This window comes from Eurosta solidaginis, chromosome 3, assembly GCF_040869045.1.
Source record: "Eurosta solidaginis isolate ZX-2024a chromosome 3, ASM4086904v1, whole genome shotgun sequence".
NCBI lineage: Eukaryota > Metazoa > Arthropoda > Insecta > Diptera > Tephritidae > Eurosta > Eurosta solidaginis.
In genome coordinates, this window is record NC_090321.1 from 137589636 (window position 1) to 137616925 (window position 27290).

General features: G+C 39.9%; 1 protein-coding gene and 1 long non-coding RNA gene across 6 annotated transcripts in view; one reads left to right on the forward strand and one right to left on the reverse strand.

The window, feature by feature from the left end:
- Positions 1-346: 346 nt before the first annotated feature.
- Positions 347-27290, reverse strand: part of fliI (FLII actin remodeling protein) — a 426153-nt gene continuing 399209 nt past the window's right edge. Inside the window, exon 6 of one of the 2 annotated variants that reach the window (XM_067773105.1) lies at positions 347-735. In XM_067773105.1, coding sequence (XP_067629206.1) covers positions 619-735 — 117 coding nt within the window. In that variant the 3' untranslated portion in view covers positions 347-618. Of the gene's footprint in view, positions 736-23021; positions 23218-27290 lie in introns of those variants that run through there. The other variant, XM_067773104.1, reaches the window with a different exon arrangement.
- LOC137244301 (uncharacterized) overlaps positions 4218-27290 on the forward strand; it is a 52484-nt gene continuing 29411 nt past the window's right edge. The window contains exons 1-6 of one of the 4 annotated variants that reach the window (XR_010950885.1): positions 4218-5006; positions 12842-13057; positions 13115-14405; positions 20395-21888; positions 24763-24946; positions 25008-26110. This is a non-coding gene — a long non-coding RNA (uncharacterized lncRNA). Of the gene's footprint in view, positions 5007-12841; positions 13058-13114; positions 14406-20394; positions 21889-24762; positions 24947-25007; positions 26111-27290 lie in introns of those variants that run through there. The other 3 variants (XR_010950887.1, XR_010950888.1, XR_010950886.1) reach the window with 3 other exon arrangements.

A 27290-nucleotide genomic window follows, 5' to 3' on the forward strand; every position in this document is an offset into this window, starting at 1 on the left:
ATCACAAAAGGATTGAGAGTCACACCACCAAGGTGAAAGAGTCTCTGTCTTGCTAACGCAACGCATTCGCAGAGTATATGAACCGGAGTTTCATCTTCCAGTAAGGCAATGAATGGCGGTCTCCGTGGACTTGCCGGGTTGGTAGGCAAATTGATTTTCACACAAAGTTGCACATTATTATACTAGAATTCAGTGGGCTACAAAACTGCATATTCAAAAAGTCCAAAAAAGTTCAATCAAGTTTTGAAGATTCGGACGCAAACTTCGCGAGTTTTATATAGCTTCGCACAAAGTTTCACACTATTATTTAAGTCTTACGTCAAGAAGTCTACCAAAATATATTAAGAAACTATCATAAAAACTTTAGCCCGCGAAAAATAGTGATTTTTTAACAAAATTTGCTGTACGTAAACTTTTGTGAAGCACTGTATTTTAATTTATTTTGTTAAACAAATACATATTGACCAAAATGGACAAAAGAAAATGTTATTGAATTAAAATGATAATTTTTTGAGGACATCTATAAGGGATTCCAATAGACTTAATTTTTTTCTCTCAATTTCTATTCGTTTCTCTGAATTAATTTGTTTTTGTTTAATATTCTCCTCCATAATTTTTTCAGCTCCTCATCCCGCTTTTGTTGTTTTTCTGATTCGCTGTCAATTTTTTCAAAAAGAATGTCAATTGTAGTTTTTCCTCGTTTTCTTGAGCTAGATGGCGTTGAGTCCAAAGATTCTAGAAGTATACAAAATTAGATAAAATATATAGAATTATATAAGATAAAATCGAATAACATTAAATATAAATCAATATAAAATATAATCAATATAAAATGTAATAAAATTAGCCATAATAAAATAAAATAAAATTAAAGATAACAAAAATAAAACAAAATATAATAAAATAAAATATAAAATGAAATGAAATAAAATAAAACAAAATATAATAAAATAAAATATAAAATAAAACGAAATAAAATAAAGTAAAATTAAATTAAATATTAAATAATATTAAATAAATATTAAAATTAAATTCAATTTGTTAAAATAAAGTAAAGTTAAATCGAGTTAAATTAAATAAAATTAAAAACATTAACGGCTATTTTTTGACAAGGATTTAAATTTAAGACAAGGCTTAACGGTGAGGAATTAAGCGTTAGAGCTTGGTTAATTTTGTTAAACCATTAAAAACTTCATTAAAATATATCTCAGTTTCGTGCTAAATCATTGTTTAGCAAGGCTAAACCGAGTCGTAAATTTACTTTGTCAACAAATCGGGCGTAAATAAATTAAAACCAGAATAAAGTATTATTAAATTAAATTTAATTTTTTACCCGAGTTAGGTTGTGATGACTCGTCGCGTTCGTCACTACTTTTTCTTTTGTTGGTTTCGCTGTCAAGAAGAAACTCTGAATTTATCCCAACCCTTTGCTGGAGTGTGTCGTCAAGTTCGCTATAGAAAGAATGATTACCTCTTTGAGCTGTTTCAAGCTTAATTTGGTAAGGGCAAATTTGCATATTCCGCCCTGTGTTTGAATTGTTATACTGGACTTTTATATACCGGCGTTCCAAAGCGAAAAATTTTGGCTCTACTTGTACCCACGTAGACGGATAACCCATTTCCTGTAATTCGTGGCTGATTTGGGTCCACATATGCCTCTTACTTTTAATTTTCGCGGTTTTTCCCACCTTCGGCTGCAGTTCCTTTACTTTCGATATAAGCAATTTCGTTGGCGCGTCAAGCCACACTACCTTTTTCATCGGCGTCTCGCTACTACATCCAGCGGCATGGTAGAACATTTCACTGTTCTCATCCACCATGTCGCTGTCAGGAGTACGTTAACCCGTTTACGCCCAAACAAAGACCGTTAGTATTATTTTATACTTATTTGCAGTTTTGTCATCTTACAAAACACATTAATTAAGTTTAGTGCTACAAATTTACGAAAAAGTGACAAAAGTTGACTTTTGAGGGTGCACTTTATTTAGTACAGCGGGCACTTATGAGTGATATATTTTAAAACATTCTTTGTCAATGTATGACGTTTTTTGGTATCCTGTACATTGTCATTTTATTCGCGTATGACACAAAACATATCGTTGCTGTTTGGGAAGTTTTCCAGTGTTATTTCCGTTGTTCCTATTTGGACCTGCTACGATACAGCCGGATGGACGACCTTTGATGACGTTACGGTTCTTAAGGTAGCTCCGAGCAATGTGCCTTCTGAATGCCAATTGGTCGAAACTATTTTCGCTAGATAAAGTATGTAGACACCAAGTGTTAGATATGCTCATATCAAGCATGTATATGAAGATAACCTACCACCATTTTTACCACGAATACCAATGCGATTTTCACGCATTGTTCCAGTTGCTTTATATCCAGTTTTTTTTCACGTCTCGCAGTAACTCACAATTAGTAAAAAAATTGTCAAAATAAATTGTATGTTCCTCAGGTATCGAAGGCATTTTTAGTAACAACGATTTGACAACTCTATGACCTTTTGAGGTGACAGATGTTTTTCCGCAAAATACATCAAAAAACATAGGAGTAACCATCAGAACTGGCTGCTACCCAGTTTTTGTAATCGAATCTAATTGACTTACCTCGAATGAATTGCTTGGAGGGATGGTGGCCATAATATTTTATCACTGATTCGTCGATCGAAATGTTCTCATGAAATATCCCGTTCTGACAAAACTTTTGAATCATTAGGTCACGCAAGGGTCTAATTTTGAACATCTTATCATAGGAAGTAGATGCAACTAAGTGAAAGTTTCTCTTGATTTCTAGAAATCGTTTTTGCAACATACCGTTCGACACAACAGAATCTTCGAGATCTTCGTGATAACTCCAATATTGGCGCTCACGTGGTAGTCTATGATAGCCAGATAGTATTAGGATACCCAAAAATCTCCGTAGGTCATCATCGTCCAGTGCAAAGTCATGCCTATTATTTTAGGCAGCATACAGGTTGGTGTTCTGCTTGATCAAATGGAGTACCTCTTCATCAAATATTTTTTTCAAAAATCTCTACCGACGAAAGGTTAGGTAGCTGTTCAATAACTTCGACTTTTCGCGATGAGCAATCATTATTCATAAACTGGGAGGAACAAGACGGCGTGCATTTTTTCATTTTGGCCGCGAGTCAGACGGATTTAAACGTCTTGTTTTGCTACACAAGGGTTCGTCATCACTATCATCCCATTCAGAATCGTCATCGAAATTCGCATTACGGTGCATGAAAATACATATCACATGTGCCCATTGTACTAAAAAAGCGACAGTTGACAAAATGATTTCCTAAATCCTGCAAATCACAAACATTTACACGCACGGCACTAAATAAGATTAGCTTTGTTTTTTTTTTTTTACACTTTAAAATTATGAATATTTAAATGGTAATTCCAATATTTTAATGAAAAATCGCTAATTTTTCTTCTGACTAACTCCGATGTGAAAAATGCATGTGCAAATATCAAAATCTGGAGTCATCTTTTATACCAATCTATCTGTAATCTTAGGCAAAACAAAGATAATATTACAAGGTGGCTGCACATCTAAATCATTTTTTTATAAAAGTCGTAGCAAAGTTTTAGGCATGGCTTGTATTGGTGTCGTTTATATAGTACAGAGAGCGCAAATGGGTTAATGCCGAACAAAATCATCATCATCCTGTGTTTGACTCATTTCGGTCTCTTGGGATTCGGAAAATAAAATTTCTCATAGAAATCACTTCCAGCTAATTTTTCGGCAACTTTTTATCTATAAGTGTCGTCTATAAATATAAATAATTTAACTATAAATTGGCAAATATAGGTCATGTATTTATATATGGGGTATTCCATCCCATTTCGAGCAATTTTGAACCCGAATCCTTTAGAATTGGCTGAAAGTTTTTCTTCTTTTTCTAGCTTACGAAAGACGTTTTTCAGAATTTTTTCAAATTTTTTCATCCAAACTCAAAAAAGTTATGAATTTTAAAAAAAACACCGTTTTTGTTTTCAAAAATTGACCGTGTTACGACCGACTGGTTGCGATCGACCGGTAATGCGATGAAAAAGTTGAATCCGACTCAGTTGCATCGCAAACCGAAGTTGGATCTAAATTGGTAATCGAACACACCAAAGTGCTAGCGAACAAAAGGTAAAATTTGCCACTATGCTATAGTGTTGAGCCGCAGCTAAGGTGACAGAATTCCGGAAAACTTCTTTTTGGTGAAAACGGCGACCACGACAGTTGTAAATAAAAATTATATCTCCAAGAAAAATCTTGGCCATCCTACCCAGTTTCAGGGAGTGGAGTACCGAGGTGATAACCGGTAAAGCTGCGTACTGCAGGAGGAGGAGATTTCTAGTGGTGAACAACGCAGCGGGAAGGGAGATTCCAGACAACTCGGGAAACGGAACGTTGCCGCAGTTCCCCAACCATCCGAAATTGAAGCGTTCAGGTTGTCCCACGCTAACGAAATAGCTGGTTGTTCGGCCAGGAAGCCATATAAATCATCATCACTTCTGGAAATCAAGGTAAACTAAGTATTTAGTAGTTGCGGTATCCTTTAGCGCTGCGCCGGCACACACGTAGCTGAGCATAAAGTCGTGCGCTTAACACAGGGGCATACCGGGGCGATAGTTGGGAGAATTGCCTGTGCTTTTGGAAAGCGATCTTATAGACGCGCGCAGCGCCGCGATCCGAGTCAAGAAAACCAACGCGTATTTCCTAGACCCTGAACGGGAGTTACTGGATTGCCGAGGATTCATACTCGCACGGAAGATTGGTTCTTTCAGTTCGTTTCAGCGGGGTGGCCCATACATACACACGAGCAAAGTGTCTGGACCAATTATGATCTAGTAAAAGTGTTGATTTGATGCAACCATTTACTTCCACACATGGGTAATTGCGGCGCATAAAGCTCATTGAGCAGACGAGGGTTTGAAGGTGGTGAGGTAGAACGCACACACCAGTGGAGTTGTGAGTTAGAGCGCATCAGGTCAATACATTTGGTGGTAAAACACTAACATTTTTTTTGCATACTTTATTTAAATACAAGAATACATACGTGGTAGTTCTATAATAAAATTAGTACAGTAAGAGTGAGGTAGGGTTTGGTTGGAACAATCGGACAGGGTAACCCAGGACTGTAAACTCGCGTATGCGAACCGTAACCTCTGGTCATGTCAGGTTGTTTTGACCAGATCCTCCTTCACCTAAGATAGATTAACCTCTTTCTTGCATATATTTTTTTCACTTTGTATATGTACACCTACATTTAAATGAAATAGGAATTTAAATAGGCATATTTTTGTGATCAGCCAGAAGCTGTTAATCTATGTAGATTTAGGTGAGATATGAATACCCAAAACCTGGTGTGAATATGAGTGTGATGTAAAATCCCAATAAGAAATGCAGGTCGGCGCAACACATATGATATGATACAGGGGGCCGCATACAGGTTCGATATCGGACATGAATAATTGCATTAGTCCGAAAGTCAGGTCAGATGCTTGGACGTCCTAGGGTAGGCCTGTAGATTCTTGAATTAATTTTTTTTTGGAGTGATTATTCCGAGCTCGGCTCAACCGTGTCCATGCACAGGGGTTGCACCGATGAGCAACCATACGTTAAGTTGTTATACCATAGTGATTAATAAATAAAACATAATGAATTGTTAAATTGAAGTGAAGGGGTGATGAGTGAATTTCTTGACGGGGTCACGACGGACGAGGACGGGATGACATGGGGAAGTGGTAGAGGGGCATGAGCGTGGGGAGTGACTCATGAAAATGGGGGGTGTAGGGAATTTTGGGGGCCAGCCACAAGGGCCTAGGTTGGCAAAAGGTTGAGGAGGGGCGGATTGGCCGGCCTCATTCAAGGGAGGCGAACCGAGACTTGGACAAGGGGGGCACGAAGGGGGCGGACAAGGACAGTTGGGGGCATGGGGAGTTAGAAAGGGGGGGGGGGAGGTTGATGATTCTATTGGCCGTGGCTGGTCAGGTGCTACGAGGGTGGAGTGATTACTTCGGTGTCACTCAAGGGTATGATTTTTTTTTTTATTGCGGCTGCTGCGTGGACTGTGGAAAACGAAACCCACCCATATCCGACGAGCTAGTTCGTGCTGAAAGGCAAGCATACCCGCATTCCGCGACAAGTCCAACGCAGCCTGGCGGAGGCCAGAGGAGGGGTCGAGCCCCATCAACCCGCATGCAATAACCGTTTGGGATCTTTTTTTTTAAATTTACTTTTCGCAAAAAATACAAACAAATTTTTAGTTTTTTTTTTAAGTTTTCAGTTTTTCGAGATTTTTTGAATTTCGCCATTTTTTTTCTCATAAAAAACTTCAATCAATTGTGCAATCATCCCCACTAATCCCGGAGTGGGCCGATTTTTTTTATATTTTTTTTATTTAATTGAAAAAAAATTTTCAAAAATAAAATTTTTTTTATCAATTTTATTTATATAACAAAAAAATGTAAGAAAATGATTTTTAAGTAAAAATGAATTCATAATTTGTTACATCATTTTAAGAAAACTTACATGTTTACTGTGTCAGTCATTAATCCTGGTTATTTTAATCGTAGATTACCATAATATATAAAGAAAAGAATACTTAAAAATCATTTTCTTACATTTTTTTGTTATACAAATAAAATTGATAAAAAAAAACTTTTATTTTTGAAAATTTTTTTTTCAATTAAATAAAAAAAATCGGCCTACTCCGGGATTAGTGGGGATGATTGCAGAATTGATTGAAGTTTTTTATGAGAAAAAAAAACGGCGAAATTCGAAAAATCTCGAAAAACTGAAAAATTAAAAAAACAAGTAAGGAATGTTAAGTTCGGGTGTAACCGAACATTACATACTCAGTTGAGAGCTATGGTGACAACATAAGGGAAAATAACCATGTAGGAAAATGAACCGAGGGAAACCCTGGAATGTGTTTTTGTATGACATGTGTATCAAATGAAAGGCATTAAAGAGTATTTTATGAGGGAGTGGGCCATAGTTCTATAGGTGGACGCCATTTAGGGATATAGCCATAAAGGTGGATCAGGGTTGACTCTAGAATGCGTTTGGGCGTGGACCTAAGTTCTATAGATGGACGCCTTTTCGAGATATCGCCGTAAAGATGGACCAGGGGTGACTCTAGAATGCGTTTGTACGATATGGGTATCAAATGAAAGGTGTTAATGAGCATTTTAAAAGGTAGTAATCCTTAGTTCCATAGGTGGACGCCGTTTCGAGATATCGCAATAAAGGTGGACCAGGGGTGACCCTAGAATTTGTTTGCACAATATGGGCATCAAACGAAAGGTGTTAATGAGTATTTTAAAAGGGAGTGAGCCTTAGTTCTATAGGTGGACGCCGTTTCGAGATATCGCCATAAAGGTGGGCCAGGGGTGACTCTAGAATTCGTTTGTGCAATATGGGTATCAAACGAAAGGAGCTAATGAGTATTTTAAGAGGGAGTGGGCCTTAGTTCTATAGGTGGACGCATTTTCGAGGTATCGCCATAAAGATGGACCACGTGTGATTCTAGAATGCGTTTGTACGATATGGGTATCAAATGAAAGGTGTTAATGAGTATTTTAAAAGGGAGTAATCCTTAGTTCCATAGGTGGACGCCGTTTCGAGATATCGCCATAAAGGTGGGCCAGGGGTGACTCTATAATTCGTTTGTGCAATATGGGTATCAAACGAAAGGAGTTAATGAGTATTTTAAGAGGGAGTGGGCCTTAGTTCTATAGGTGGACGCCTTTAGATGGACCAGGTGTGACTCTAGAATGCGTTTGCACGATATGGGTATCAAATGAAAGGTGTTAATAAGTATTTTAAAAGGGAGTAATCCTTAGTTCCATAGGCGGACGCCGTTTCGAGATATCGCCATAAAGGTGGGCCAGGGGTGACTCTAGAATTCGTTTGTGCAATATGGGTATCAAACGAAAGGAGTTAATGAGTATTTTAAGAGGAAGTGGGCCTTTCTGGACCAGGGGTGACTCTAGACTTTGTTTGTACGATATGGGTATCAAATTAAAGGTATTAATGGCAGTTTTAAAAGGGAGTGGTGGTAGTTGTATATGTGAAGGCGTTTTCCAGATATCGACCAAAATGTGGACCAGGGTGACCCAGAACATCATCTGTTGGATACCGCTAATTTATTTATATATGTAGCACCTGCCAAGATTTTAATGGTTTTTTATTTCGCCCTGCAGAACTTTTTCATTTTCTTCTACTTAATATGGTAGGTTTCACAACCATTTTATAAAGTTTTTTCTAAAGTTATATTTCGCGTTAGTAAACCAATCTAATTACCTCACCATGTTTCATCCCTTTTTTCGTATTTGGTATAGAATTATGGCATTTTTTTCATTTTTCGTAATTTTCGATATCGAAAAAGTGGGCGTGGTCATAGTCGGATTTCGTTCATTTTTCATACCAAGATAAAGTGAGTTCAGATAAGTACGTGAACTGAGTTTAGTAAAGATATATCGATTTTCGCTCAAGTTATCGTGTTAACGGCCATGCGGAAGGACAGACGGACGACTGTGTATAAAAACTGGGCGTGACATCAACCGATTTCGCCCATTTTCACAGAAAACAGTTAACGCCATAAAATCTATGCCTCTACCAAATTTCAAAAGGATTGGTTAATTTTTGTTCGACTTATGGCGTTAAAAGTATCCTAAACAAATTAAATGAAAAAGGGCGGAGCCACGCCCATTTTTAAATTTTCTTTTATTTTTGTATTTTGTTGCACCATATCATTACTGGAGTTGAATCTTGACATAATTTACTTATATACTGTAAAGATATTAAATTTTTTGTTAAAATTTTACTTTAAAAAAATTTTTTTTTTAAAGTGAGCGTGGTCCTTCTCCGATTTTGCTAATTTTTATTAAGCGTACATATAGTAATAAGAGTAACGTTCCTGCCAAATTTCATCATGATATCTTCAACGACTGCCAAATTACAGCTTGCAAAAGTTTTAAATTACCTTCTTTTAAAAGTAGGCGGTGCCACGCCCATTGTCCAAAATTTTATTAATTTTCTATTTTGCGTCATAAGTTCAACTCATCTACCAAGTTTCGTCGCTTTATCGGTCTTTTGTAATGAATTATCGCACTTTTTCGGTTTTTCGAAATTTTCGATATCGATAAACTGGGCGTGGTTATAGTCCGATATCGTTCATTTTAAATAGCGATCTGAGATGAGTGCTCAGGAACCTACATACCAAGATACCTCAAAATTTACTCAAGTTATCGTGTTAACGGACGGACGGACGGACGGACGGACATGGCTCAATAAAATTTTTTTTCGATCCTGATTATTTTGATATATGGAAGTCTATATCTATCTCGATTCCTTTATATATGTACAACCAACCGTTATCCAATCAAACTTAATATACTCTGTGAGCTCTGCTCAACTGAGTATAAAAAAAGAATAAAAAATTTTTTTGTATTTTTTCCGAATATTACATTTAAAAACAAATTAAAAAAAAAAGATCCCAAACGGTCAATTTTTGAAAAAGTTATAGCATTTTGAAAACAAAAGCGATGTTTTTTTTTGAGTTTGGATGAAAAAATTTGAAAAAATTCTGAAAAACGTCTTTCGTAAGCTAGAAAAAGAAGAAAAACTTTCAGCCAATTCTTAAGGGGTCGGGTTCAAAATTGGTCGAAATGGGATGGAATACCCCACATATATCTGCTTACCCATTTGAACCTTCTGGAATGTGCCTGGAGAACATTGTACATTTTTGTTTTCCATTTTTTTAAATAAAATTCTCGTAGGAACTAAACACACAAAAATGCAAAAATCGAATGTCAAAACAGACAGACGTTTTAGTAACAGCTGTTTTGCTGCAAGTTTTTGCAAATTTATGTTCGGCGGAAAATTTTCATACTTGAGATTTAGAGAGAGATTTACACAATTCTCTCTTTACTGATGTTACTTGCAAGTTTTCTTGCCGAACACACCTATTATATTTTTAAGTAAATGACGATTTATAAACTGCAATTATAAACAGAACAGTATCCGGAGAGCCTTGCAGATATTATGAAGGAACAAGGCGGTATATAACTTAGAACAAAAAATGAATACAACACCAGCGGCTTCAGAATGTCCAATTTGTGAATTATACAATCGCATACCAACGCAAGCACAATACGCGATGCACAATGATAATCGTGGAACATGCGCTTTTCATAAAAATTCATCAACAACGTCAAATCCCGTGGACAACGCAAAAAGAGATTCAGGAGATCAATACACTCAACATTCCACATATGGAATGTCTGCAGAGAGAACGCAACATTCACCCAGCTTGGAGCACTACAGCGAACCAGTGGCGCAATTACCCCATGCACATTCAAGCGATCATCAGCAAAAGGGTTGCACGTCTCATCATTACAACCCATCTCATCAGTTACTCCGACCAGTGGCACAATTACCCCATGCACATTCATGTGACCATCAGCAAAAGGGTTGCACGTCTCATCACTTTAACCCATCACATCAGTTACCCCCTCGGCATGTATGTATATGAATCACCTTTTGACTGCTTGGATGGTCCTAGTATGGACAAAGATAGTAAATACATATAATAAGATGCGTCAGTTTGGAACGAGCGGACGCACATTCCAAAGCTGGCGTCAGCCTGTGGGTGGGCTTCATGGGCAAGGACAAAACAAAAACACATACTCGGAGACTGACGGCAGCTCAAATGCAAACTGACACACGAACTGAATAATCTTTATTAATTTACTATCCTTAGTATGGGTGGCAGTAGTGGTGTCAACGATTGTTGCACAAATTCAGTTTACACTCATCCAAATTTATCCATGAAAGAAGTGCAGTGCCTCACATAATAATTGGCACACCTTATTTTAGCAATTTGATCAATTTCTTCGTCTGTAGAATTATTTAAACTAATTTAAAAAATGAAAATGGGTCTTGCGGTGAACGAGGACATACTCTAAAAAATTCTTAAAAATTTGAAAAAAAATCTGGCTTAAACTTGGAGAATTTCACAAATTTTGCAAAGATTTTGATAAATAGTTTTTTACAAAATTAGTTAAAATAATTTCACAGACGAAAGTGGTGAAAATTGCTAAAATAAGGTATGCCAATAATTATGTGGGCCATTTTTATTTAGTATTTACATACAACAATTCCCGAACTTAATTGTATATATTTTTAAAGCAGTGCATCGAAATGCAATGTCCTAATGTGGTCTCTTTAGGAGGAGAACTAAAATCTACAGACCCAGTTGGAGAACCAGAAATCGGAAATATTGAAGGTATACAAAAAAGGTAGTTAGCTTTGTGTGAACAGGTTCTCCTATTTTTTAGAAAGCACTGATGAACCAGAAATAAACATCCGAAACAAGGTCCTTGCTGCCGTGGTTATGACTGTAATGGAGTATTCTTCATCCGACAGTGCCGACGACGAGGAGAATGAAATATTGTTTCAATTAAAAAGGAGAAATAAATATTTGCTTGATTGCGCCTTAATGTGAACGAAAAGTGCAAGAAATTCCATAAAGCATTATGTAGAGGAAATAGTGCCCCCTTATACGGAGAAAGAGTTCCGTACGCATTTTCGCATTTCAAGAAGCCTTTTTGAAAACCTGTGCCAAAAACTTCTAAATAGCGAAGAATACAGCAAACTTTATCCTGACAAAAGACTGCCACAAAATACATATTTGTTGGTATTTTTATGGTTAGCGGGCCATGAAGTATGCAGCTTTAGAGATTTGTCTGACCGTTTTAATATATCGATATCAACGATTTCTGCCATTATTAAAATCGTAACGATGTTCGTTAGTAATTTAAGCCGGAGTCATTGGTGCCGTATGTCGTATCGCTGTATCCGTATCCCTAACGTAATCAGCTGTTTATCGTTACGACGGTAAACCAAAACGCAATTGGTTGGCTACGATACGGTCACGACTTTAGCGGCACCAATAATCAATTGCATTGATTCTCATAAAGCTGGAGACATTGGTGCTTTAGCGGTAACCGTATCGGTAACCTTTTAACAGCTGATTCGACGAAACTTATGAGAATCAATGCAATCGATTATTGGTGCCGCTAAGGTCGTAACCGTATCGTAGCCAACCAATTGGGTTTTGGTTTACCGTCGTAACGATAAACAGCTGATTACGTTAGGGATACGGATACAGCGATACGACATACGGCACCAATGACTCCAGCTTAAGGTTGGTCGAATCAGCTGTTAAAAGGTTACCGATACGGTTACCGATAAAGCACCAATGTCTCCAGCTTTAAGTCCGCAAGTCATAAAATGGCCAAACTAGCAAAAAAAGAAGAGTTCAGCCAATATTTCGACAATAAATAAATGCTCTCTAGAGCAATAGGTACTTTATTAGCGTAAATAACACTATAGGTAAAATTCCAAATTTTGAAAGGGCACAGAAAAACCTCGAAATTAAAAATCGCAATATCTTGCGAAAATGACTTGACATATGAAAACTGAGTACACAGTAGTAATCTACGTCCAAAAATTTAGTTTAGTTTAGAGTTTTCCCAATATTCAGTAAAAATCTGTAAATTTTTTCCCAAAAGTTTGAAAATTTTAATCAGGCGCTTTTTAAAAATTCTAATTATGCAGTTTTATAACCCACTAAATTTTAGTATAATAGAGTGCAAGTTTCAGGTTGCTCCGATGTCGCATAGAATTTTTAAAAAGCGCCCTATAAATCAGAAAAGAATTTCTTTCTCTTTCATGCAAGGTATATAGCCTTCGGCATAGCCGAAGACAGCCTCGTCATTACTTGTTGTATTTCAGATTTATTACATATAAAATTAAATTCTATTTTAAGGGTGTATCGACGGTACGCATATACAAATTGATCCACCGAAGAGGGGAAAAGATGATTACATCGACAGAAAGGGAAATGTATCCGTGGTACTTCAAGGAATCAGCAATGAGCAGAAAAAGTTTATCAATGTATTCTGCGGATACCCGGGTTCAAGCCACGATAGTTGGGTTTTTAAAAACTCTCCAATATATGAGAAGCTAAATTCATATTGTGGAGGTACTTAGCACTCTATTTAATCAGAAAACACCACATGGTTAATATCCATTATTTTAGATTACTATCTTTTAGGTGACTCAGCTTATCCAATCAGCAAACACGTTATTACTCCATATAGAGATAATGGCCATCTTACTCGTGCTCAGAAAGCATTTAATGTTAAGCTGAGTTCTGGGCGTGTAGCAATAGAACACACATACGGAATGGTGAAGCAAAGATTTCGGCAGATGTACTACTGCAAGCTAAGAGGTATGGAGAAGATATGCCACTTTGTAAGAGCATGTTGCCTCTTAAATAATTTGCCTAATGAAGACCACTTTAACTTTGAGGAGCCAGCTTTGGAAAGTATCAATGAAATGCCAGGCAATGCCGTAGTCCCAAGAAGGACGGACAGGAATTGTGTACGAGATTTAATTTGTGAAGACATACAAAATCGTATGAGCGAAAATATTTAACTTATTACATGTGGTTACGCGGTGTAGGCTGTCATCCGTCCCATCTCTCTCCTTTTTTATACGTAGCTCTATGAATTTATATATAACCCGTATCTTGCATTGTATTCGATTATTGAATTATATTTTTTATATTGAATTACCCACAAAATCAATGAATTGTATTTACCCTTAAATTCCCTATTGGGTCTCCTCATGGACGTGTGGCAACCTCCGCCGCGAAAATCTACCAAATCGAATTCGCCGCAAGTACAGGATGGCGATCTGGCATGATCGCCATCTGTCAAAAAACCACCTTTTGTATCATCTTTAAAAATTGTCATTATCATTTTTTCTGGAAAATCAAAAAAATCTAATATCTTGTTTTCGGTGATCTAAATTCATAAAATTTCTTTGTTATATTTTGCCATTATCGATATTGTACTATCCGCGGTTGTAAATCGTGCAAAAAAAAATATAAAACGAATAAACCAATGAACCGGTATTAATTCCTTTAAATTTATTTTACGTGCGACAATCAAGAAACTAACCCTTGCCCGTGGTTGGCGGCAATTCTTTTGAAAACCCCTTTTAAACAAATTTTCAACGCAAGGCGAGCAATATTGTCTTGAAACTCATCTCGGTAATTTAGTGAAAACCAATGTACGACTTTAGCATTCGTCTAAACAAGAAATAAGTAAAACAAAGACGAAAACACGGAAGCACACCAAATTTTGCTTATAACATTAGATTTCAAGCAACGTGACTGAAGCACCAGCAGCAACAGCAAAGTCCACAACAGCTAATACAATTGGAACCATCCATTACTGCCGTCGCCTACATCGCCACCATCTCATTGCCATCACCGTCAGCTCCTCGCCATCTCCGCAGTCGCGGCAGGAACATCGGGACAACAGGTGAGTGTTGTATCATCCATCCTAGTGTAACTAATGGTCCTTCGTCGCCTTTGACAGAACCAGCCCCCTTAAAAAAATAATAATAAGTATATCCCCAATTAAAATTTGGCGATTCCCAAGAGCTATATATATAGATTTTCCCGCCATTTACATAAATTTCCCGCCAGAAAAATATATACATATATACATATCGCGGTGCAGTCAGACCCAGCAAATCCCACTCATACTTTTACAAAATTAACTTGTGTCCCTTGCGGTATAACATAAATACATATCCCCACATCAGTATTACTCTGGATACCCAGCAGAAAATTCGGCCACATTCTCATAGTTTAAATTGCCCAGCAGTAAATCTGCCCAACTGGTCCCAGACTACTCCCAATTGAGTCTAACTGATCCTAGCCGACTACACTCTCGACCAATAGGAAAACTTATCCCTTCGGTTTTCCCATAGAAATAAACACTCGGCAATCTCCAAAATAACAAAAATTGCTAAAATAAAATTAAGCAAGTCCCTCTTTAGAATGACTACCGTGGTCGAAAATAAATTTATATCCGAAACGGATCTCTTTTCGGATTACTGCACTCGGTTCGGCACAACCGAGATCCAAGATAACACCGAGGCATACCTAAAAATAAAAGATAAAAATATCGATGTGTTCTGGGAACGGGTACAAAGCGCATATGACGCCGTCGTAGAGTCAGATGACAACGAACTTCCCGACGACTTTAAGGCCTCAGCCTTCAATAAATACCGCGCCTGCCTTACAGCATACGAAGACACAAAGGCAAGAATAGGCGATCAGCTCCAGCTAAGGGTACTAAGCAATCCCGTCCCCGCTACAACTACCACTCCCCAAGAAAATTCCGGGATGCACCTCAAAGTACCCGCCTGTGACACCGAAGTCTTTTACGGGAGTTATGATCAATGGCCGTCCTTCCGTGACATGTTCACGGCGGTCTATATCAACCACCCCAAACTCTCGAGCGCCCAAAAACTGTACCACCTCAGGTACAAGACCCAAGGAAAAGCCGGCCAGATAGTAAAGCAATTTCCACTGAGTGATGACAACTTTGCTCTGGCTTAGGAAGCTCTTAAATCCCGTTACGAAAATAAAAGAGTCCTGGTCGACAATCAAATAAAAGTCCTCATGAACCTCAAGCCCATTCCGACTGAAAACAGCGAAGACATTCAGCGACTGCAATCCTCCGTTAATAACTGTCTCCAGATATTAGCAACCCAACAAGTCTCGACAGATAGTTGGGACCCCATATTAATATATCTGGTAACCTCAAAACTGCCGGAAAATACGGTTGCGCTTTGGGAGTAATCCTTAAGCTCTAGAAGAGACCTACCGAACTGGTCCCAAATGGATCAGTTTCTGACTACTCGCTACGAGATAGTGGAAAGGGTGGATCAATGGCGACCAGCCAAATCCCGATATAATCCACCCTCCACCAATTTCTCAAAGCCTCCCTCAAGTCAAAACAATCCCCAGTTCAGGCAGGCTCAACCCCCTAACCAAAGCCGCAACCCCCCGCAGAACAACAACTATCAAACTCGTACAAATGCTCATGTGGCCGAGCATCAAAAAGTGTACGCCTGCAGAAAGTGCAAGCAGAACTCCCACACGCTACAAAGCTGCTTGCATTACAAAAAGCTGGCAATCCCTGAACGGAAAAAATTCTTGAGAGAAAGCAATCTCTGCGAAAACTGCCTGTCCCAAACCCACCTCGTAAAAGATTGCACAAGCACAAGAACGTGTCTCTACTGCCAAGGTCGCCACAACTCCTCCCTCCACGATACAGGAATATCACACCAAACCAATGGCCCTCGAAGAGCGGCAGCCCAAGTGGCAACTAGTCAGGACGTTACCAGCCTAGATTCCAACGAGGAACTTCCAACCACCTCAAACGCTGCCCGCATCCAATCTTTGCATGCGGAAAATGATAGCAAGATCATTCTCCCCACAGCGATAGTGTCCATAGAACACCGAGGGGACTGCTTCAGGCTCAGAGCCTTAGTGGATCAAGGGTCAGAGCGTAGCTTCATCTCGTCGAAAACTCAAATCAAGCTAGGCCTCCCATATACCCACTCCCTATTTGAAATATCGGGAATGGGAGGCGGAGTAGTACAAACCTCCAACAAGCTATGCTCACTGACCCTAGTCTCAAATGATCACAAGGTGAAAATAAAGGCCCAGGCAATAGTGCTACCTCGGCTCACTAGGCAACTCCCAACACTCAGGCTAAATAACGACCAAATGCGTAAATGGTCCCATCTCAAGCTAGCAGACCAGAACACTCAGAACCCTTCCCAAATTGATCTGGTATTAGGCAGCGATCTTATCCCACAAATAATGCTAAATGGCATCGAAAAGATCTCCCCACACTGCTAGCTCAAAACACAATGTTTGGCTGGATAATAAGTGGCCAAACCCCCGAAAAGGTCGGATCACACTCCTCTCAAGCGTGGGAAGTGGCGAATGTCCAGCTGAATTAACAGCTGAGGCAATTCTGGGAAATCGAAGAAATACCCAGAACGCGAGTGGAAACCCCAGAAGATAAAATGTGCGAAGACTTTTATCAAAGCACAACCACTCGCATGGATGACGGTCGATATATGATTCGGCTCCCCTTTAAACCAACATTCCCGAACGATATCGACCTAGGTCAATCCCGTACTGCAGCCCTACGACAGTTCCACGGCATGGAACGTTCCCTCTCAAAAAAGGGCGATCTCAAGCAGCAATACGACCAGGTACTCGAGGAATATCTGTCCCTAGGCCACATGGAAGAATGCAGTCCCAATGAAATAAAATCCCTGGGTAAATACTGCTCATTCTATCTCCCTCACCATGCAGTCGTAAGGCCAGACAAAAAGACAACAAAAGTCAGAGTTGCGTTCAACGCCTCCAAAAAGTCGGGTTCCGGTCACTCCCTCAACGATGTTTTATGTACCGGACCAACCCTCCAACCCGATCTACGACTTATGTTGCTGAAATGGCGAACATATAAATATGTGTTTAATGGCGACGTCGAGAAAATGTACCGCCAAATTCTCTTGCACCCCTATGACCGAGACTACCAACGGATAATATTCCGAACCCCCGAACACAGTCCAATAAAGGACCACAAGTTAAAAACGGTCACCTTCGGGGTTAACTGCGCGCCTTTCCTGGCTATTCGCACTCTACACGAGCTGGCGAAATACATAGCAGATTCCCATCCACGCGCAGCCCCAATACTAAAATCCGAGACGTATGTTGACGATATTTTATCTGGCAGTCATGATCTTCAATCAGCCGAGCAATCCCTAACAGAGACTATAGGCGCTCTCAATTCAGCCGGCTTTCCCCTAAAAAAGATCACGGCAAACCATCCCAACATCCTCCAAAAAATATCGAAAACTGATCTGCTGGAAACAAAATTTCTCGAGTTCGAAAAGACTAGCCCCGCAAGACCCTGGGCATCCAGTGGAACGCCCTAACGGATACATTCTCGTATACCGTCGACTCAAATCCGGCATCCACTGCAGCCACGAAGCGGCAAATCCTCTCCTCTATTGCGAAACTTTTCGATCCCGCAGGGTGGCTGACGCCCATGATCCAAGCAAAAATCTTGATGCAAGAGCTGTGGCTAGACGGGACTGACTGGGATGAGCCAGTGAAACCCCTCCGCGTCATCAAGTGGGCGCAGTTCGGCGAAAATCTCCCAACGATCTCGGAGATTCAAATACCACGCTGGATAAACTACAACCCCGATAAACCAGTTGAGCTCCATGGCTTCTGCGGCGCCTCGGAAAAGGCTTATTGCGCGACACTTTACGTAAGAACCACCGTAGGAACTCAAGTCTTCTCTCACCTTTTAGTCTCTAAAGGGAAAGTGGCCCCCTTAAAAACCATAAGTTTGCCACGACTAGAGTTATGCGGCGCGGTCTTATTAGCCAAGTTAGTCGCAGTTGTCCAATCCCATCTCGGCCTCAATCAGCGAAAATTAACCATGTGGTCTGACTCCGAAATCGTTCTAGCCTGGCTTGAGAAACCATCTCATTCCTGGAAAACCTATGTCTCCAATCGAACTGCGCAGATCATCGACCTCATCGGCAATGCCATTTGGCGTCATGTACGCAGCAAGGATAATCCCGCAGATATGGGCACCAGAGGATGCACCCCACTCGAGCTAGCTAACTCATCGCTAGGGTGGAATGGCCTAGAGTGGCTTTCCCGACCCCCCGAGGACTGGCCAACACCAATGGCCAGAAATATTGTACCCCCGAACTTCGCCGAGTCGAATCACTGCATGCAGCGGAAGAGTCAGAAGACTTCTTGGAACGGTTCTCCTCCTATCCCCGCGCCCTACGCGTAACAGCGTACGTGTTAAAACTTGCAACTCGGCTTAGAAATGCTGTAGGAGGCAATCGTACCCCTAACGATCCCGCCCTCTCTTACGCCGACGTCATGCGCGCGAAAATCCGTCTGCTGAGCTTGACTCAGTCGAAATTCTTCGCTTCCGAAAGAGCCTCCCTCGAAAATTGAAAACCAATCGGAAAGCGAAGTCCCCTACTGGCACTTGACCCCTTCCTGGATACAAACGGGATTCTCCGTGCCAACGGAAGATTAGTAAACGCCGACATGACCTACAATGAGTGTCATCCTATCATTCTCCCCGAAAAGGCTAGATTTACTACTCTTTATATAAGGTTTCTACACGAGAGCTTCCTCCATGCGGACCTCCGCCTCCTGCAACAAGCTATGAGGCAGGAATTCTATACCCCCCGACTCAAACCTCAGCTGAAAAAATGTATTTTCCAATGTAAAGTCTGCACCATTCATAAGCGACAAACGCAATCCCAAATAATGGCAGCTTTACCCCCCCAACGATGCACTTTCGCGCCCCCCTTCACTACTACTGGCGTAGACTTCGCCGGCCCGTTTCAAATCAAAGCTTCGATGCTCCGATCTCCAACCCTCGTCAAAGGTTATGTGGCCGTTTTCGTTTGCTTCACTACCAAGGCGATCCACCTGGAATTGTGTTCGGATCTCACTAGTAAGGCTTTTCTCGCTGCCTTCGCCCGGTTTGTAGGGCGTCGAGGGTACCCGAAGCAAATGATGAGCGACAACGGCACAACATTCATTGGTGCTAAGCGAGCTACCGAAGTAGAGTTCGTCACCTTCCTCAACGAAGTCTCGACAGATATTGTCCAAAAGTATGCGACACAAGGCATCGATTGGAAATTTATACCACCCGGCGCACCCCACATGGGCGTATTATGGGAATCTGCCGTCAAAAGCTTTAAAACCCATTTTAAAAAGGTTGCCGGAACACACAGCTTCACCTTTGAAGAATTCTCGACTCTATTAATTCGTATCGAGGCCGTTCTCAATTCTCGCCCTATCTCCCCGCTTTCCCAGGACCCAGCGGATCTCACCACCCTCACACCTGGCCATTTCCTCCGAGGCGCACCCCTCCTCGCCATCCCCGAGCCGAACTATGAACACCTCTCTATGATCAACCGTTGGGACCGGTTGAAAGTTTTACATCACCAATTCAGCAAACGCTGGAAGAATGACTATCTCATGGAGTTACATAAGCGGTATCGATGGCAAACCGCTCAACCTCCCCCTAAAATCGGCGATCTAGTCGTAATTAAGGAAGACAACCTACCCCCTACCGAATGGCGCCTAGGACGCGTGGAAGACACCCATATAGGAAGAGACGGCCATATCCGAGTAGTCGACGTACGCACGCAAAACGCTGTGCTCACCAGGCCTATCACAAAATAGTGTCTCCTGCCACCAGCGGAACCTAATTCAACCTCGCATGGTCCCCTATCATCTCCCGACCTAACTACAGTCCACTAAGACTAAAGATGGACACCATCTCAGAACATAACTGAACCATCCCGTATCTCTCACAATCAGTCTCTAACCTGGCGATTCCTCTCAGACATACCACTAATGTGCATTCATATCCTCTCCTTTCACAGATGGATCGTCAGCGCCCTCCGGTTCCTACACCACGTCGCTCGCTGGAATCGCGCGTCGTAGTACCCGCAGCCCCGACACGTCGCATCACCCCCGCGGTGGCTGATTACCGCAAATGTCGTCTCTGTTTGCAGCATCACCTGCTTTTGGTGTGCCCTCTCTTTCAGGCAATGCCCACGCATCAGCGGTTGGTTATAGTCAAGGCACACCAATTCTGTAGCAACTGTTTGGCATTATCGCATCGGACCAACCAATGCACATCTACTGAACGATGCCAGGACTGCGGGGGCTTCCACCACACTATGCTACACGGCGGCACCGGAGGCCGCCAAGCACCCACCGAAGAGGAGTCTCATCCACAACCACGCCGCCGCGTCGCTACACATCACCGTCGTCGTCAACAGCAGCCTCCGAGGTCGCCTCGGCGCGCGCCTACCGCGCATTCAACCCCGCGACGCAGCGTCGGGGAGCGTACCATCCGGTGCACCGCGACCGGCTTGCGCACCGCCACATACAAAACGAAGGTCAGAAAAATCCTGATCCAGGAAGCAGTACGCGCCTTGCAGGAGCTGAAGCGCACATTGGGCGCTTAGTGCGCCTAGGCGGCCCAGGATGGTTACGCGGTGTAGGCTGTCATCCGTCCCATCTCTCCTTTTTTATACGTAGCTCTATGAATTTATATATAACCCGTATCTTGTATTGTATTTGATTATTGAATTATATTTTTTATATTGAATTACCCACAAAATCAATGAATTGTATTTACCCTTAAATTCCCTATTGGGTCTCCTCATGGACGTGTGGCAGCCTCCACCGCGAAAATCTACCAAATCGAATTCGCCGCAAGTACAGGATGGCGATCTGGCATGATCGCCATCTGTCAAAAAACCACCACCTTTTGTATCATCTTTAAAAATTGTCATTATCATTTTTTCTGGAAAATCAAAAAAATCTAATATCTTGTTTTCGGTGATCTAAATTCATAAAATTTCTTTGTTATATTTTGCCATTATCGATATTGTACTATCCGTGGTTGTAAATCGTGCAAAAAAAAATATAAAACGAATAAACCAATGAACCGGTATTAATTCCTTTAAATTTATTTTACGTGCGACAATCAAGAAACTAACCCTTGCCCGTGGTTGGCGGCAATTCTTTTGAAAACCCCTTTTAAACAAATTTTCAACGCAAGGCGAGCAATATTGTCTTGAAACTCATCTCGGTAATTTAGTGAAAACCAATGTACGACTTTAGCATTCGTCTAAACAAGAAATAAGTAAAACAAAGACGAAAACACGGAAGCACACCAAATTTTGCTTATAACATTAGATTTCAAGCAACGTGACTGAAGCACCAGCAGCAACAGCAAAGTCCACAACAGCTAATACAATTGGAACCATCCATTACTGCCGTCGCCTACATCGCCACCATCTCATTGCCATCACCGTCAGCTCCTTGCCATCTCCGCAGTCGCGGCAGGAACATCGGGACAACAGGTGAGTGTTGTATCATCCATCCTAGTGTAACTAACATGTTTGTAAGAGAAATACAGTGCTTCACAAAAGTTTACGTACAGCAAAGTTGGTTAAAAAATCACTATTTTTCGCAGGCTAAAGTTTTTATGATAGTTTCTTAATATATTTTGGTAGACTTCTTGACGTAAGACTTAAATAATAATGTGAAACTTTGTGCGAAGTTATATAAAATTCGCGAAGTTTGCATCCGAATTTTCAAAACTTGATTGAACCTTTTTGGACTTTTTTGAATATGCAGTTTTGTGTCCCACTGAATTCTAGTATAGTAATGTGCAACTTACAAGCAAATATACAGTGTCGGACAAAACATTTTGGAAAGCAGAAAACGTTGACTTTTGGAATTTAATTGTCAAAAGTCAACGTTTTCTGCTTTCCAAAATGTTTTGTCCGACACTGTATATCTGCTTGTATTATTATTATTATTATTCGGCCTTTATACACTGCGACCTTTTAGATCTTTTGTGATTGACCTTTCAGCTTATTGCTCTATGACAACTCCTCATTGAGGAGGCTCTTTATGTATTTCAACACCTCCTCAGGCTATTTATCCCAAATCACAAAAGGATTGAGACTCACACCACCAAGGTGAAAGAGTCTCTGTCTTGCTAACGCAACGCTTTCGCAGAGTATATGAACCGGAGTTTCATCTTCCAGTAAGGCAATGAATGGCGGTCTCCGTGGACTTGCCGGGTTGGTAGGCAAATTGATTTTCACACAAAGTTGCACATTATTATACTAGAATTCAGTGGGCTACAAAACTGCATATTCAAAAAGTCCAAAAAAGTTCAATCAAGTTTTGAAGATTCGGACGCAAACTTCGCGAGTTTTTGTATAGCTTCGCACAAAGTTTCACACTATTATTTAAGTCTTACGTCAAGAAGTCTACCAAAATATATTAAGAAACTATCATAAAAACTTTAGCCCGCGAAAAATAGTGATTTTTTAACAAAATATGCTGTACGTAAACTTTTGTGAAGCACTGTATTTTAATTTGTTTTGTTAAACAAATGCATATTGACCAAAACGGACAAAAGAAAATGTTATTGAATTAAAATGATCATTTTTTGAGGACATCTATAAGGGATTCCAATAGACTTAATTTTTTTCTCTCAATTTCTATTCGTTTCTCTGAATTAATTTGTTTTTGTTTAATATTCTCCTCCATAATTTGTTTCAGCTCCTCATCCCGCTTCTGTTGTTTTTCTGATTCGCTGTCAATTTGTTCAAAAAGAATGTCAATTGTAGTTTTTCCTCGTTTTCTTGAGCAAGATGGCGTTGAGTCAAAAGATTCTAGAAGTATACAAAATTGGATAAAATATATAGAATTATATAAAATAAAATCGAATAACATTGAATATAAATCAATATAAAATATAATCAATATGAAATGTAATAAAATTAGCCATAATAAAATAAAATGAAATTAAAGATAACAAAAATAAAACAAAATATAATATAATAAAATATAAAATAAAATGAAATAAAATAAAATAAAACAAAATATAATAAAATGAAATATAAAATAAAATGAAATAAAATAAAGTAAAATTAAATTAAATTAAATTAAATATTAAATAAATATTAAAATGAAATTCAATTTGTTAAAATAAAGTTAAATCGAATTATATTAAATACAATTAAAAACATTAACGGCTATTTTTTGACAAGGATTTAAATTTAAGACAAGGCTTAACGGTGAGGAATTAAGCGTTAGAGCTTGGTTAATTTTGTTAAACCATTAAAAACTTCATTAAAATATATCTCAGTTTCGTGCTAAATCATTGTTTAGCAAGGCTAAATCGAGTCGTAAATTTACTTTGTCAACAAATCGGGCGTAAATAAATTAAAACCAGAATAAAGTATTATTAAATTAAATTTAATTTGTTACCCGAGTTAGGTTGTGATGACTCGTCGCGTTCGTCACTACTTTTTCTTTTGTTGGTTTCGCTGTCAAGAGGATTTATCCCAACCCTTTGCTGGAGTGTGTCGTCAAGTTCGCTATAGAAAGAATGATTACCTCTTTGAGCTGTTTCAAGCTTACTTTTTGCCTATTCCGCCCTGTGTTTGAATTGTTATACTGCTCCAAAGCGAAAAATTTTGCCTCTACTTGTACCCACGTAAACGGGTAACCCATTTCCTGTAATTCGTGGCTGATTTGGGTCCACATATGCCTCTTACTTTTAATTTTCGCGGTTTTTCCCACCTTCGGCTGCAGTTCCTTTACTTTCGATATAAGGAATTTCGTTGGCGCGTCAAGCCACACTACCTTTTTCATCGGCGTCTCGCTACTACATCCAGCGGCATGGTATAACATTTCACTGTTCTCATCCACCATGTCGCTGTCAGGAGTACGTTAATGCCGAACAAAATCATCATCATCCTGTGTTCGACTCATTTCGGCCTCTTGGGATTCGGAAAATATTATTTCTCATAGAAATCACTTCCAGCTGATTTTTCGGCAACTTTTTATCTATAAGTGTCGTCTATAAATATAAATAATTTAACTATAAATTGGCAAATATAGGTCATGTATTTATATATGGGGTATTCCATCCCATTTCGACCAATTTTGAACCCGACCCCTTTAGAATTGGCTGAAAGTTTTTCTTCTTTTTCTAGCTTACGAAAGACGTTTTTCAGAATTTTTCAAATTTTTTCATCCAAACTCAAAAAAAGTTATGAATTTTAAAAACAAACACCGTTTTTGTTTTCAAAATGCTATAGCTTTTTCAAAAATTGACCGTTTGGGATCTTTTTTTTTTTTTAATTTGTTTTTAAATGCACTTCTCGGAAAAAATACAAACAATTTTTTAAAGTTTTTTTTTAATTTTTCAGTTTTTCGAGATTTTTCGTTTCTTTAAAATACAACAAAAATAGAAATAAAAAATGTATAAAATAATGTTTAGTACTGCACTTACGTTGGTATGGATTGAGCGCGAGGAAAAAGCGATCGCAATGTGAATGCGATTCGGAGGCAATTAAGGGACAGTTCTAACCCTTTGAAGCTAAATGATTCACTGTAAGCTAAAAATTACTATTTTCAGCACTTTTGAATAACAAGTTATATTTTTTCCAATTAGCTTTCGCCAATATTACAGGGTAAACAAGCCGGCATTCTAATATTTGCTAGATATCTTACCAACTCCTTGCCCCCATTGAAGCACAAATTTGGAGTTCCACCAATTGTAAAGTTGAGTACATATCTTCGTTTTTTCGCATAAGGAAAGGCGTTGGAAAGGACCAAGGAGTGGGTCTAAGCCAATCTTGTTTCAGCGAGGTGCTCAACATTTTGGAACCGTTGCTTTGTCCACAATGGATAACTTGGCCGACTGATACGTTGTCATAAAAAATAGAATTTACATACTTAGCAATACAGGAATTTCACTTTTTTCCACTCAGCTTCCGATTGTGCATTATTTATTGATTTATTTCTAATAATAAAAGTACATATAATTATAAGAGTACCGAATTTCAAAACAAAAAATTACTTACATTTTGTTTTCCTCTCGTTCGCCTGTAAAATATAAGTGAACAAATTTGGGTTTCCCCGCTGTTCATTTCGCCCGAACAAAGAGTTGCCGATAAGGTGAAACCTTTTTCGAACACGAAAAATTCTTGCGCCAACCTCTTCGATAGGGTGAACAAAAACTGTGAATATTTTCGGGCGAAAAAAATCGCGATAAGGGTGAATACCTACATAGCAGAAATGACGGCGCTTAAAAAGGCTATAAAAAGAGCAAGAGGGCGTGCTTCAAGGAACTGATGGATAGTGCCGATCCTGATGGTGATAGCGAAAATCAGAGCAGCCTACATACCCGATACTAATGAGAAGAATCGAAGAAACTCTTTTTCCGACACAAGGTTACTGGACCTATCAAAGTGAGGACCTCGAAGGTATGGAAATACCAGAAATAACAGAGCAGGAGGTACTGGATGCAGCACAAAGAGTTGCGGATAGTAAGTCTCCAGGACCGGATGGAGTGCCAAATATAGCCCTTAAATCAGCGATAAGGTCTGTTGTTGTTGTTGTAGCGATAAGGTTGCTCCCCGAAGGCTTTGGGGAGTGTTATCGATGTGATGCTCGTTTGCCGGATACAGATCCGGTACCACATTAAGATGCTAGCCCGATCATCTCGGGAACGACTTATGTGGCCACATGAAACCTGCAGGCCATCCCCTCCCTCCCCAACCCCAAGTTCCAGTGAAACAGGATTCGCCGCGGATAGTTGAGGTTGACAATTAGGTTTGGAGAAGCTATATATTGCGCTGGCAACCTGAGGGTTGCGATACACAGCCCATTGAATATGGTATTTTAGTCGCCTCTTACGACAGGCATACCTACCGCGGGTATATTCTGACCCCCTAACCCGTTGGGGTAGCGATAAGGTCTAGAACATCGGTATTTACGGATCTTTTCAACGCCTGTATCAAAGAAGGGGCCTTCCCCCGCTCATGGAAACGTGAAACATTGGTCCTTTTTCTGAAACCTGGCAAGATGCGCGACTAGCCATCTTCACACAGGCCACATTGTATGTTGGATTCAGTAGGAAAGATTCGCGAACGTATTATTAGTGAGCGTCTGCAGCAGACCCTGAAAGGCCCAGGTGTCTTGTCAAATAGTCACATTGGATTTCGAAAATCGAAATCCACGATAGATGCAATAGAAACAGTTGTCACTATAGTCCGCGGAGCCATAACCGGAGGCCAAAGTAAAAGGAAGCTCTGTGCACTGATAAAATTGGATGTTAGAAATGCTTTTAACACCGCGAACTGGATGCAGATAATGACAGCGCTACGAAACTTTGGCACACCTGCTCAGAATAATTGGTAGCTATTTAAGCGAAAAAGTACTGCTTTTTGATCAGGGATCTGTTCTAGGTCCAACTCTATAGAATGCGATGTATGACGGTGTGCTACAAATCGACCTTCCCGGAGGCACGGAAATTGTCGGCTATGCAGATGATATTGTCGTAGTAGCAGTGGTCAAGAATATTGATCTGATTATGTAATGACGCCGTGAGAAGAATAAAGGAATGGCTGACGATAGCTAGCAATAAGACAGAAGTGGTTTTGGGAGGAGATTATCAAATAAATTCAAAGCCTTTCTTCAAATATCTAGGAGTAAACATTGACTCAAATCGGACGGTGTCCGAGGAGGCGATCCATGTTTTATGCAGGAAAATCCCAGTATGTCTACTCTCAGTTGAAATGGCCGATTGGCATTGGAATCAGCCGACCATCCGAAAATGCTAAGAAAAGCGCAAGGTTACGAAAAATAGTTAGGTGGCAAGAACGGTGGGAAGAATCGTGAAAAAGGTGCTGTACCTTCATGCTAGTTCGGAATATAGCGGAATGGAACGAGC